This window comes from Megalops cyprinoides, chromosome 3 (assembly GCF_013368585.1).
Source record: "Megalops cyprinoides isolate fMegCyp1 chromosome 3, fMegCyp1.pri, whole genome shotgun sequence".
Lineage (NCBI taxonomy): Eukaryota > Metazoa > Chordata > Actinopteri > Elopiformes > Megalopidae > Megalops > Megalops cyprinoides.
The window spans coordinates 33455327-33468967 of NC_050585.1; the positions used below are offsets into that span (position 1 = coordinate 33455327).

Genomic DNA, 13641 nt, shown 5'->3' on the forward strand with positions numbered 1-13641 from the left:
TGACAGTGACACATCAGACCCCGTTTGGCGTCCCTGCCTGTAATTTGGAGTGACGAGAATCTTTAGAGAGGTCCAATTGCTTTAAAAAAAGCCAATGCTTCAGGCCTGGGATGCATTGCAAGGCCGGCACTCAATGGCGATCGAACATGACAACCATTCAGAGGGGGACATAATGTCAGCTATCAAAACTCCATGTCTGCTGTGTGTCTTGAAACCAACCTGTCAAGTAAGATATTCTTCCGATCTAAAATGGCAGCAAAGCACTCACCTATTCACAAATAGGAACAACAGCACTGGCTTGGAGGGAATCGGGTTGAGTCAGAGGGAATCACTGATGGGACCATGGGATGATCAGGTGATTCTTAAGGTGTATGATGAATTTGACATTTGCTATGTATAGATTTACCCAGACACCCCGGCTGACATCTACACTTGACAATGTTATAAACCTCATAGCGTTTGACCTGGGGGCCCCTTCTGACCTCTGATTCCAGATGTCCTTATATATTCTGTCACAGATGTTCTGTGCTGTAGTTGAACCACCTATATAGCTCCCTGTGCTTCAAAGAGACTTTGTTGGAGTTACAACTCTTCAGATTTTTTTGTCTGATGAAGAGCGTTCTTGAAGAAGTAGTCTAAAACAATGCATCCATAGCCTGAAACCCTTCTGTTACCAACTGAACCTCCTCAATAAGGATACAAGTAGCGTGGAAGCAGCGCAGAAACCAAGATCTGATTACAAAACTTCTAATGACCCCTGACCTCTGTGTCCTACCTGATAGTCTCCGCACCCGAGCCACGGCGCCTCCACAGGTTGGCCATGCTGCTGGACCGGCTGGCGGCAGAGGAGGACTTCCCATCGCCCACGTGCATGCGCACCACAGTGGAGGTGGTGAAAGCACTGCGCACGTTGCGCTCGGGCTTGGCCAGGATGATGTAGACCTTGGGCACGAACATGCAGCAGAGCGCGACCGTGGCGCTCAGGCTCACGGAGAAGCACATGGTGATGATCTTGTAGTTGCTGCCGAAGTAGATGGGAACGAAGGCCAGCCAGATGATGCAGGTGGTGTACATGGTGAAGGCGATGTACTTGGCCTCGTTGAAGTTGGCTGGCACGTTGCGTGTCTTGAAGGCGTAGAAGGTGCAGCTGAGGATGAGCAGGCTGTTGTAGCCCAGTGGCGCCACCACGCCCAGGGTGGTTGTGTTGCAGATGAGGTTGACCTCGCGGATGCTGGGGTAGTCGTGGATGACCTCAGGTGGCTCCATGATGAAGAGTGCCACGATGATGCTGAGCTGGAGCACGATGAGGAGGAAGGCGATGACCAGCTGGGCGCAGGCGCTCATGAAGCGTGGCTTCTTGGTGCAGATCTTCTTCTTGCTGCCGGCCAGGATGCGGGCGATACGGTTGGTCTTGGTGACCAGGGCAGAGTAGCTCATGGCGGGTGACAGGCCGATGCCCACCCTCTGCAGGTAGCAGTAGACCACATGCGGCTTGGCGATGAGGCAGAAGGTGCAGAGGTAGCCCAGGCAGATTCCCGCCAGGATGATGTAGCAGAGCTCGCGGCTGGAGGACTTGACCACGGGCGTGTCCCGGAACTTGATGAAGATGGAGGTGACGAAGGAGGTGGCCAAGAGGCCGAGGCAAGCAAAGACGACCGCGGCGATGGGCTCGGGGTCGCCCCAGCGGAGGTACTGCACGGGAATGGGGTCACAGCCTGTAGTGCCATGGAAAGAGGGAGGGAGGGCAGACAACACACAGCCATGATTAGGTTTCTGAGCTTTTTCTGAATGACTTCTTTACACAGTCTCCCAGGCTAGAGATGGGAGCAATTAATTTAAGAGACAACTCTAATTATGTGCAGAGAGGAGTTAAAGGAAATAAATGTGTTGTGCCTAGCTGTAATAAGGATGAGCAGCACACCAGGAAGGGATGAAGTCATTTTATCGCTCGTTTCACATAACTACTAAAGAATATTAAATGGAGGGGTAGAAATGTAAGGGTGTTGAGAGAGCTATTCAACTAACATACAAATATCTTTCAATGTTGCTGTCATTGCAAAGTGGTAATATTACAGTAGAAGTATTACATGTTGGCCAGGTTAGAGTTGGTGAGTTGATCTAACTTGCTGATGGCTTGTATGTGGCTATAATGACTTTGTTAATTGGAAAACCTGAGTTACATTTCGTAGAAAACAGACAGACCACTATTATCTTTCATTGTGGGAGAAAATCGATTCAAATGGTAATGAGTTTGCAAAGATACTCAAAGTAATTAACTGGCTTTAAAAAAAAGTTACATTGGAAACAGAGTTACTATGTATCAGGCTGTTAAGAGCAAGAACAAACATTGTTCATACCAATGATTCAAATCAGCACCAAATGTTCAACCCATGCAGTATTCTTTCATCATAAATATGCTTTTGTTGTTCTAAGCGTGAATTCACATACAATACTATATGTCTTGAAAAGTGCCTTTGACAATGACTAACACAACTGTGAGAACACTGTGTGCTTAGTGAGCATACCAACAGGGACAACACGCAACATGGAAGCCACGGTGTCTTAACATAAGGTCATCACTCATAAGGACACACAGTTACCTCACACTCCAGCTCTTGACTGACCCACAGCATGGAGCCATCTTGTGGCAGAGACAATGAATTTGAAACAGAATCATTTATATCTGTCATGTGTTTTGTTTTTAGTAGTATTCAATGGCCTGATAAGATCTAATAATACATTTCTATTTTAATCCACAATAAACAGAGTTGTGAGAGGATACTGCTTAGTCTAACAATACAACTAGTGGTTGTTGGCAGTGTCATCTGCTGACAATGAATGGGAGCCCACAGCAGCTGAGCAATTTTGCTTTGGGTTGTTAGGTTGGCCAGAGTTTCCGTGTCTCACCGCTCTCAGGCAACCTGTGGTTTGTCAGGCACTTGCGAGTTGCAGTGATGATGCCAATGGAGTAGTCAAAGTCTCCTGTCCAACTACTGATTCCAAACAGTGCTACAACAAGGAGGGCTGGGGAATAAAATCTCACTTCCCTGTCTTTAGGTAAACAGGTCCTTGTGACTTCAGGAGAATGCAGGAAAGATTTCTCTAAACTTGAAAATATGAGATACGATACAAATGCTTCAGGCTGTTACCAAACCTATCACATGGACCATCAAGTTCCCATCAATTCTGCAGCTAGATGCAAACATTAACTCTTAATCCGAGCAGCACATAGCTCCCAACAGTGCAACAAAAAGTTCCCCTAATGATCTTTCCACAGTAATTTGTGTTTTCTAATTTCACTTATGGGTAATGTTTTTGCCAGCTTGCGGCTCACTGAGTCTACCTGTCCTCGCTGCTTCACAGCAGATTCCAGCTAAAACAGCATGCTTGTGATGTTGTTGTAACACTGTGGCAATGTTCTCACAGGGTTGCATGATTAAAGGAGCCTAATGAGCACATTGTGTTTCCTAGAATGACAGAATCAGAACCATCCCAGCAAACTCAGATAAACTCAAATGAATGGAGAGCTTCAAGGACATGAAGGCTCTGCTTCTCAGAGAGAGACAGCTTTCACTCTGTCCGCCTCCTCAAAAACAATTCAGACACAGAATCATTGCTGTGGTTGCAAGGAGATGCCACATCCCTTTAATTACAAGATACAAATGACATGAATAAGCAGATTTTGTCTTCAGGAGTGGTTACACTTTTTATTACCTTCACAGTACCTATCCATGTCAACATACGTGCTGTTTGCAAGAAAATTAATTTCCATGGGTTTTGCATAAACTGCTATGATAATTACTTCTGGCATCATATTCTCAAATGAGAGAGTTGGTAAAAAAAATCTACAGGACCATAAATTAAAATTGTTTTTCATTCATTAGAATGTTTTTAATTTTGATGAATATCTACTCCTTCCATGACCTTTGCCAACTTCGCCTTGCTGTATCACATCATGGCCTCAGGCTAAGAAGACATTAATCAAATCATATGTATAATGTATATCTGGAAACAAAAATATTAGATGTAAGGCCATTAAAGTTTCATAATTGTCAAATCTTAAGGTATTTTGCATACATTTTTTCACAAAAACATTTTTCTGCAAATGCATTTTGAAATGTTCACGTGTACTCAGAGAGCATACTGTTTGAAAAGACTGAAAACCACTAGTGAATCTACCTGCAATTTAATCTATTGTGTTGTATGCTTTTCATTTTTGCTTCATCTTTACTTTCATCAAAGCCCATGAAGTTCCTTTTCAAAAAATGGCCTTGGCTACAACACCCTATAATTGTATTGCAGAATCAATGTTTCATTGCATTGGTCCATACAAAATAAACTAAACATCCCAGTTTCAAATATACATTAACACACAGTTCTTTCAGATCTTACTCAGACTCAAAATCAGAATGAAAGACAGGGACCTCATATGTTTCTTTTCTACCATGATACGTGGACTTCAAACAGGACATTACCAAAATCTGGAAGATATACCAAATCTGGAAGATTCAGATACAAAGCTTGGTCTGCTTTCTGTGTGGGTGATCTAGAGTCTGCCGGGCTCTAATAAGGTCCTGTAATAGAGTTGCCAGCAGGTGCTGCTGGAAGGTTCTGAGGTTTGATCCAGTCTCACCTGTGAGATCATCTGTGGGCCAGGACCCCAGCTCGCAGGCACGGCAGGTGTACTCATCAAAGACAAACTCATTCTCTTTGCAGGGTGTGCAAGTCCAGCAGCAGCTCACCTCCCCCTTGCGGATCACCTGGGTGGGAGAGTTCAGAAGCAGTTTGAGACATTGGAACCGACCACTGGTTCCTACCGGCTTCCCACTGAGCCGTACTGTACCTGTGATTGGAGCTGAGACCATTGCAGAGCATAAGAGAGCTTTCAAACAGCCAACCAAAGGCCCACATCCTGTGTATGTGGGCGGGGGGAGAGTACTTCAGACCGTCAGCCAAGGACAACGGGTGAACAAGGGAGAAACTATTGCCACCCACAAAGACACATGATCGCGGCTGTGAGGAAGACAAATGCCTACAATCTCACAAGTGGATTCATTATCACAGCATTACCAGAGCACCATGGCAAGATGAATGGTGCAAAGGTGTTTAACTGTTTTAAAGGGTTTTCATTATGCAGTGACATAAATTATGATGTTCAGAAACATGGCATTCTGCTTTTAGTTTGATTTTAACATTGGCTTCCTTGTTATCAATGTCTCTGGCTATATATCTCAGCCTTTACTGCACATAACATAATAAAAAACTCATTTTAATGACACACACCTTCTGGTATTGATGTCTTGCTGAGGACAATGCACTCACAGCTGTCCTGATGCCTTATACTGTTAGAACTGAACTAAAAAGGCTAATTACAGGGTTTACACAGAAGTCCTTAATACGGGTCTCTCAACCAAAAACAGCACATAAAAAGAAAAGTGAAAAAGTCATAACACCACAACTTGTCTCTTAAGAATAAATTCCCTGTATTGTTTTATGATTTGGTTATTTTATAATTTATTTACCAACAGGGAAGAGAGAGTGAAAGTATCACCTTTCCCCTGTGCCCACCTTGATCTGTCCCTTGTCACATGGTTCACTGCACACTGACTTGATGATGGCACTCCCGTTGGCCCAGATCTCCTCATCGTCCATCTTTAGACCACTACTGTCCCAGCTTCCCACATTGATGTAGCTGTACTCATCCCTACCCATCTTCTTAAAATTCATTATCTCATACCTGGGGAACAAAAATAAAACATAATAAAATAAAATGACAAGTGACCAGATTGCATCCCTCTCGGGGACATGAGCTTCCACCGGAGTGGGGTAGTTTCTGGTCATCATTCCCAGCTGAGCCCTTAATCACTTTACTTAATGCATTCGCAGCTGGATTAAAGGATCTGAACTCAGTCCCGGATTCTGAAAATCTGGAGGTGCACAGAAAAAGGACAACTGGCACAAGATTGACTGCAGCTATGAAAAGCCATGACTGTGGCCCTAAAGAACTGAGATTGATTAACTGAAGTATAATTAGGTAGTATAATATGATATAGTTTCACTTGTGGGGCTGTGGTCCATAAGAGGTCAGGGGCTTGTGCTGCTCTGTGATTAATGAAGGAGATGAAATACCATACAATGCTGTCTCACCTCCCTGGAGAGTCTCCATTCTCATCAAACAGGATGACCTCTCCAGACACGCCAGAGAAGTTGGTCTTCATGAGGAAGTCCAGCAGCTTGCTGCCATCGATGGGCCTCATGGCCTTGCAGAGGCCGATGTAACCGGGGCACAGGGCCTGCTGCATGTTGTGGAGGCCGTGGGCCATGGAGTAGATGGCGTTGATGACAAAGCCCATCTTGGTGTCCTGGGCATACTGCTGCCGCAAGGACTCTTTCTCTGAGGAGAACAGTGCAGTCTTAGCAGGAGGAAAGGTGTGTGTGTGCGTGTGTGTGTGTGTGTGTGTGTGTGTGTGTGTGGCGGGGGGGGGGGGGGGGGGGGGGGACAGGGGCAACCTCAGGGGAAGGTTCTCACACACAGAGAAAAAAATCAGCTCTGAAATGAGTGCTTGCTGACCCCAGACCAGGGCAGCAAGTCCCAGTCCGGCAGGATTTGTTCTGTTCTGATTGCAAATGAAGGGTGATTTCAGCTCCACTTTAGATAACAGTTTTCATTAGTAAGACGTGACATGGAACTAAATCAGCATATCTTGTGGCCTCAAAGGAACAAAACTGTGCATTGCTGGTTTATGATGTCTTACCGGGACACTTTATATTAAATCAATAAAGTATGCACCTGTGCTTTAAGAATATACAATAATAAAGGCATTTTATACTTTAAGCCATAGTCTAGGTTAAATGTGAGTCAGTTGATTCCTCTCTTTGACTTGTTACCAGTCATTGTGCCATGGCTATTATCATGTTCTTTACATATCTATTTCCTCCTTGGGATTCACTGAAAAGTCACTAACAGACACAACACCCCTGTCTTTGCCAGTAATATTACATAGATTGATCACACCACATCAAATTTCAAAGTCTCTCTTGCTCTCTGTCTCTCGCTCTTTCTCTTTCTCTCTCTCTCTCTCTCTCTATTTCTCTGTCTGCATTAGAAGTGGTGACATCACAGATAATCCCCTTGCTCTCACACACTGTGCAGTGCAGAGAGGACACATTCCCTGCAATACTGAATTAACGGGGGGCGCAGCCAGCTGCCGGTGACAGCAATGACAATCTCCTTAGTGTCACACACACAGCACAGCAGACGTCTTTTAGTAGTAGTCTCTAACTGTATAATGATGGTTTCTTAACGCACGGATTTCTAAAACTCTGATCGTTTTTTTTTTCTTCTTCTTCACATTCAAAGCACAGTAGAACAAGTGGTGTTATAAAAATGGATAAAGAACGACAGAGTGGAACACTTACCCCTAAATACTCCCTTTATTATCACCTACCTGCCCCATGTCTTGAAAAAGCAAGAGGTTCTTAAGTAGTGACTATGGCTAGAGGAAAAGGCGGTCACGCTCCATTAGGGCTCTGGGTTAGCTGTAAATAGGGCACTAATCTTGGGCCACACAGAGGCAGAATAAACAGTGCACTTCAGGGGTTCTATTATCAGGTTCAGAAATTAGTCAGCTGCTGTGATAGGGATAAGTGCATCAATTAAGTAGATGAATGAACAACAGCAACAGGCCCTGAACACAAAAAGAGGCTGAAGTGGCCAATCTGTGATGACGTGTTTTGTGTATTTAGAATACTGCAGCACTGTAACATCCTGGTGGTTCAACGGACCTTTAGGGTCTAGTAAATTGATCTGACAGCTTATGACAAGTGATAGCTTGATGAACTGCATACTCATTAGGACAAATAAGCATTTAAGTACTATCCAGGATGGGCACCTTGAACTGAATCTTCAGTTCTTATGGGTCCTGTTGAGTTCATGTGACAGTTGCAAAATTAAAACTGTGGAACAAATATGTTATTTTTAAATTTAGTTTATGGCTGTTTTCTTTTATTTTGGAATAGTAAACAATGGCAAACTTAATTTTCAGCCATTAATTGGTCATTATTTCTCCCCCAGCAATCAGCATCACCAGCTCCTCTTTCTTATTATCTATGTTTGTCTTTTCTCAGACAAAATTAATATAGAGTCATGGGCTTGGTGATGCAGATGCACAACTACAGAGTTGTTGTTTGTTCTGTTTCTACTGACTTCTTGGTTTGGACATTCAGAGGGTACCCTGCCCACACTCCAAAAGACATATAATTGGTACCCAGTATTTTACCAGGTCACTGATAGCTCAGAAACATGAAGAGCATTCAGGATTCTACATGTAGAATCTTGGTGAGACATGGTCATGTCACCTTTTGTTCACATACAGCTTTGTCTCCATAGTGCATTAGCTGTTCAGGTTCCAACACCATTGCCATTAGGACCTGTTTGTTTGATTTACTAGACCCTTTAGACCTGAGGGTAATGGGTTTTAATCCAAGGTGTGACTTTAAGGTTATCTTCATGGGCCTGGCAATTTGGTTTAGTTGTTTCAGTAATAAGCATAACCTAGACAGCTTACATATATCCTAATCCACCATAGTAATACTGATCACAAGGACCTTGTATTTTGAAGTATAGCGTTATACAAATACAAATACTATTACTATCACTACTACTACTAATAATCATGACGCCTGTACCTGAATAGAGGACAAGGACATCTGATCATGAGCCGTTAGGTAGTTGGGAATACTCCCCTAATTTTCCACTCACGAAGCTATTTTTAATTTCAATTTGCTTTATGACAATAGAGCACTCTTGGCCTAGAACATTTCGTTCCAAATACTTCAAATATTTACTTAAATAAGATGACTGGCAGGTGACAGATAAACTGAAGACACTCCTGCCCCAAAAGAGACACTACATAATGCAGAGGACTGTAATGGACTTTAAATGTTAAAATTAATTACTTTTTTCCTATTGAAAGTACATCATTAGTGTGAAGACCTGTAAATAACCATTAAAAGGAAATGAGACATGAATGTTGTGAAGGAAGAAAAGGAAAGGCAGACAGTGAATTAACAAATCAATGGATTATCTGTATAATGACTAAAAAGAATCTAAATCAATTGTAATACATTGTTGTTTTTTTTTTTTTTTTTTTTTGCAATAGGTCCTCTATGGATTACATTACGTTCCATAAGCTTCTAGACCTGAAACAGACACACTGACTGAAGTGGTAAAGACAGACCTGATAATGTCCACCTGTGATGCTGCAGAGGTGACTCACCACTGCAGACGCGCATATACTTGGTGTTCTCTTGTGGGTGGCCCCTAAGACGACACTGGAAGCGGTGCTGCCAGAATTCAGGAAACCAGGGGTTGCGCAGGTTACTGCTGGGCTTCAGTTTCAGGTAGTAGTCATCAAACCACTTGACATAGCCTGACTGCAGCTTGATGGTGATGCCACCGGCAGCCTCCCTCTGATACCCATCCGTCACATCGTAGCGGTCTGCCCAGCCATCACTGTAGTGAGAGAGAGAGAGAGAGAGAGAGAGAGAGAGAGAGAGAGAGAGAGAGAGAGAGATTAGATAAATGGATATTGTGAAAATGGCACTTTGCTGTACAGAACAAACACTGTTTGTATTGCACTTTTAATGATAAAAATGTACTATATGTTATTTTATATGAAATATATTTATTACACATTATATGGTTGTAATTGTAAGTCTTTATTTATATTCAATTACAATTACAACCAGGCACCCATATAATACACTTAAATACCAGTGGATTTGCACAGTGCCTTCTTGAAGTTTATACTTGTGAAGAAGCATACTGTTGCACCAAATGACCTGATAAAATCCCAGACTTGGAGGATAAGTACACAACACTGAGACTGAAGTCACAAAAAAATTATAAGAATATGAATTTAATGAGTAGCAGACACTTTTTACTGGCTAGCTAGGTAATATTAACTCAGATATGGTAATGTGCCCAGAAAGTATTGAAAACTAATGGAGTTTGGGTTCACTGAACCAGTGGCTATAAAAAGTGACTGTGCTGTACTTATGAAACCTTTCAAAGATAACAACAGCTGAGCTTAGCCACAGCATGTGGCCAGTAAATTACATAAACTGAACACGTCAGTTAGGTTGACAAGTTTTGTGGCAAAACAAGTTGAAAATGTTCCTACCTAGGTATTAAAAAGAGAGTTTTTTTCAGTTATGTTTATTTATAGTTAGCAAGCTAAGTATAATTAGGACTGTTTGGGTGGCAGCCTTGTCCTTACGCGAACCTACCACCACATGCACACAAACCCTTCAGTATGATGGACTCCATGATCAGTGATATTTGGTGTTTTCTGTAGAATAAATGAAATTGCACTGAATAAACAGTTTTAGAACTGCATGTACAGCAGGTGGTAGACTGCTTGAAGGCTGGGTTTCATTTCACCTTAAATGCAATCCATACAATAGGCAAAATAAAATCACTTATTCCCGTGTGAAGGATCCAAACGATATTCTAAACTGTATTTCAAGGGGGTCTGATATTTAACAGAAAAGTGCAGCATATGGGAGAGGTGAGAGTGCGTAAAACATCACTCTTGGTTTCCTGTGTGGAATCTTCAGAACTGGTGAAATCTTGGTGCTTGATGTCGCTTGTAGGAACAGTCCCTGTGCCAGGGCGTATACTCCGCCAACGTGAAACTTGGCTGACTAAGGGATGACTAATTCCTGAAGTACCAAAGCTGAAGGAGGAGGACAATAATGATTAGGAAATTGAACACACAATAATCTATCTCTTTCACTGTAAATCTTCCAAAGACCCCCTCAGTATGTAGCTAATAATTGATGAGTTTGAGGCCATATGGTTGCCCTGCTGTGGCATAAAGTTTAATATTTCATGCTCTTTATGTTCACTTTCTTTTATGTAAAATTCAAAAAGAATTACTGTCTAGTTTCAGGACAGAGAGAGACACCATTTCACAACTCTGATGACTCTAGTGAAGTGTGCTAGTGTGTGTCTAGTGAACTGCTATGCAATAAGACTAGCCAAGATGGTAGCACTATGTCTCTGCCTCTCTGGAATGTGAGGAGGACATACAGTATATGAAAAGGGAGCAATAACAACACATTGGATGGTTTGGTGTGATTGATAGATAGATTGAAATGTTACAAGGTATTGTTCATTTTTCCCTGATGCATTTATTTTTCCTAATTCTTTATTTCAAATGCACCCTGAGGATGTGTGTATAATAAAAGCAACCCATGCAGCAAATGAGAATTTTCCCATGACAGCGAAGCTCTCACCTTTAATCTGGGTCAGCCCTGCAAAATCACTGTACCCCTGCAGCACACCCAAACATATGCAGTCCACTTCCTGCCAAATCTAACCCTCCACCCCCATGGCATTGCTTCAACATCCCGTGCCTCAGATGCATAAAAACATGTCACACCAGGGGCACAGATGGTGCAGACAGGACAATCCGTCATCACTTCCTTACTGGTTTAGCTCACTGCTCCCTTATCGGTTTAGCAGGATATCCACAGAAAAGAGATAACAGGGCAGAGACAGTCCGTGGTCACTACATTATAGCAGTGTGAAGCACACATGCAGCCAAAAGGTAGATTTAATAATAAAAAAAAAAAACGGCACACATTGTCCATGTAAAACCCAGAGCTGCCTGGTGACAAAATCTGAGCTTCTTTGTCTTCTATGGTCCCCAGCCTTCATTTCACAAGGTGTCAGAAATATGAACAAAGAGCATGGGGAATGAAATTAATATATTCTGTATTGAAATTTCAAATGTAAACAAAACAAGAGGCGTGCAGGCTCTGCATTGCTGTCCCTTTGCTCTGGACAGCAAGGGTGAGACTGCACTGACATCCACATTATTAACAAGCACGTGGATTTTCCACTCTTCTCTCCACCTCCCACAATGAGGAGGCGGCTGGTTATGTAAGACGAGCCCGACGTTACAGCTTTCTCACACACAACTCCCACACTGTGCTGCGCATCGCAGGCACCCAAGCGCCTTCGGAGACCAATCCACCTTCACTGAAGGAAGAAGCCTTCAGGGAATTCAATAAAAAAAGACTGTAAACCCTGAAGATTAGTATTGCTTGAAATCCAAAAAAGGCCGCAATAAACCAACATGTGAAATGTTTGACAAAGACAAGCTACTGAAGTACAAAACGACTGTTCTTCTTTTTTTGTTATTGTTCAGCTGAACCCCCCATGTGACTAACAATGTTTGTATTTTCAAATTGTATACGCCTGGAGCTAGGGCATCACTGGAGGAGCTGAGGTTAAGTACCCCTTTTAAAGACAAGTCAACTCAACAGAGGTCCAATGACATTTCACCCCATGGCCATTGGTGTGGGGTCCGTCGTCATGACAAAGACTCACAAAAACATAAAAATGTTCTGCACTGAATGAACAGGCCACATATTTCACAAACAAGATACCTGTGAGTAATCCGTTGAGACTAATTTTACTCACACATGAAAACCCTGTGAGAGAATAATACATCAGAAGTGAAACAGATGTTATGTGTAGTTGTTTCATCATGATATGCTTTATCGGCAATACAAAAAAAAATGAACTTCAAACAGAAAATGCATTTCAAATTACAGTCTTTAAAGAAATAGTACATACAAGGGCTTGAATGAACTGCATTTTTTCCTTCACTTCTCATCAATCCTTTATTTTGTGAATGGAAATAATTTAGACAGCTATAAATATCTTGTTTAAAAGTCAGCGACATATGTATAAAATGATGTGTGCTGGTAAGTGTTACAAGTAATATGGCTACATTACGAAATTACTGCCTGCTGCCATAATGTAATATTATTGCTAGGTATGTGTATTATTTCTTTTTAGAGAAGTGAATTTACATATAGTTTACACTTGACTTTTTCCATTAAAAGTGCTCATCCTGGCACAAAATTATACTATTGTTTTCAAGTTGATATTTTTCAGATATTTTTTGTGTGAAGTCATCCATTAAATAAATGTCAATTAACATTTGATGTTTGTTCAGATTGAATGTTTCTTCAAACTGAATTCTATTCCTCACAAATGGAAACAGTAAAAATTTAATCCTAACGATCCTAATTACATGGCACACAATGCATAATTCATGATCAGGGTCATATCTGTTTCCTCCCAGCAGATATAAGTATATCAGTATAACTACAGGTACAGCATTTTGTATTAACAATTTTGTGTTAAAATGTTTTAAAGTATGGAGAGGGATTGCATCTGGAATGGTCACCGTCTTAGCCGGACTGCTACCCTGATGGAAGGACAGACGATCGTGTGCTATAATTCAGGAGCACAGAACTGACTGCTCGAAAAGGTCGTCAACACTGCAGTGAATATATATGCTGCTCTGAAGGGCTCTCGATGCTTGCAAAAGGGCAATAATGAAATGTTCCATCGCACACTTCACTGTTGTTGGACTCTGAAGAGAGAAGTGAGTGAATACTCTCGCTAACCTCACAGCACCATGTTACACAACATGAGGCGTGGGCGACTGTAGCTTTTCTCTCCAGTCGATGGCGGCGGTGGTGGTGGTGGTTGCGGGGGGGGGGGGTAGGTTGCACAACTAGTCCTTGAGGGAAAAAGAAATGAATTTGATAAAATAG

General features: G+C 42.2%; 1 protein-coding gene across 4 annotated transcripts in view; it reads right to left on the bottom strand.

Annotated features, from left to right (window-relative positions):
• The window catches only part of grm5a (glutamate receptor, metabotropic 5a), a 43997-nt gene that overhangs the window by 3416 nt on the left and 26940 nt on the right, over window positions 1-13641 (bottom strand). For all 4 annotated transcript variants that reach the window (XM_036523429.1, XM_036523433.1, XM_036523432.1 and 1 more), the window contains exons 4-8: window positions 9279-9514; window positions 6148-6394; window positions 5569-5737; window positions 4634-4760; window positions 776-1715 (exon numbers count right to left, since the gene is read on the bottom strand). In XM_036523429.1, the coding sequence (XP_036379322.1) occupies window positions 776-1715; window positions 4634-4760; window positions 5569-5737; window positions 6148-6394; window positions 9279-9514 (1719 nt within the window). The remainder of the gene's footprint in view (window positions 1-775; window positions 1716-4633; window positions 4761-5568; window positions 5738-6147; window positions 6395-9278; window positions 9515-13641) is intronic.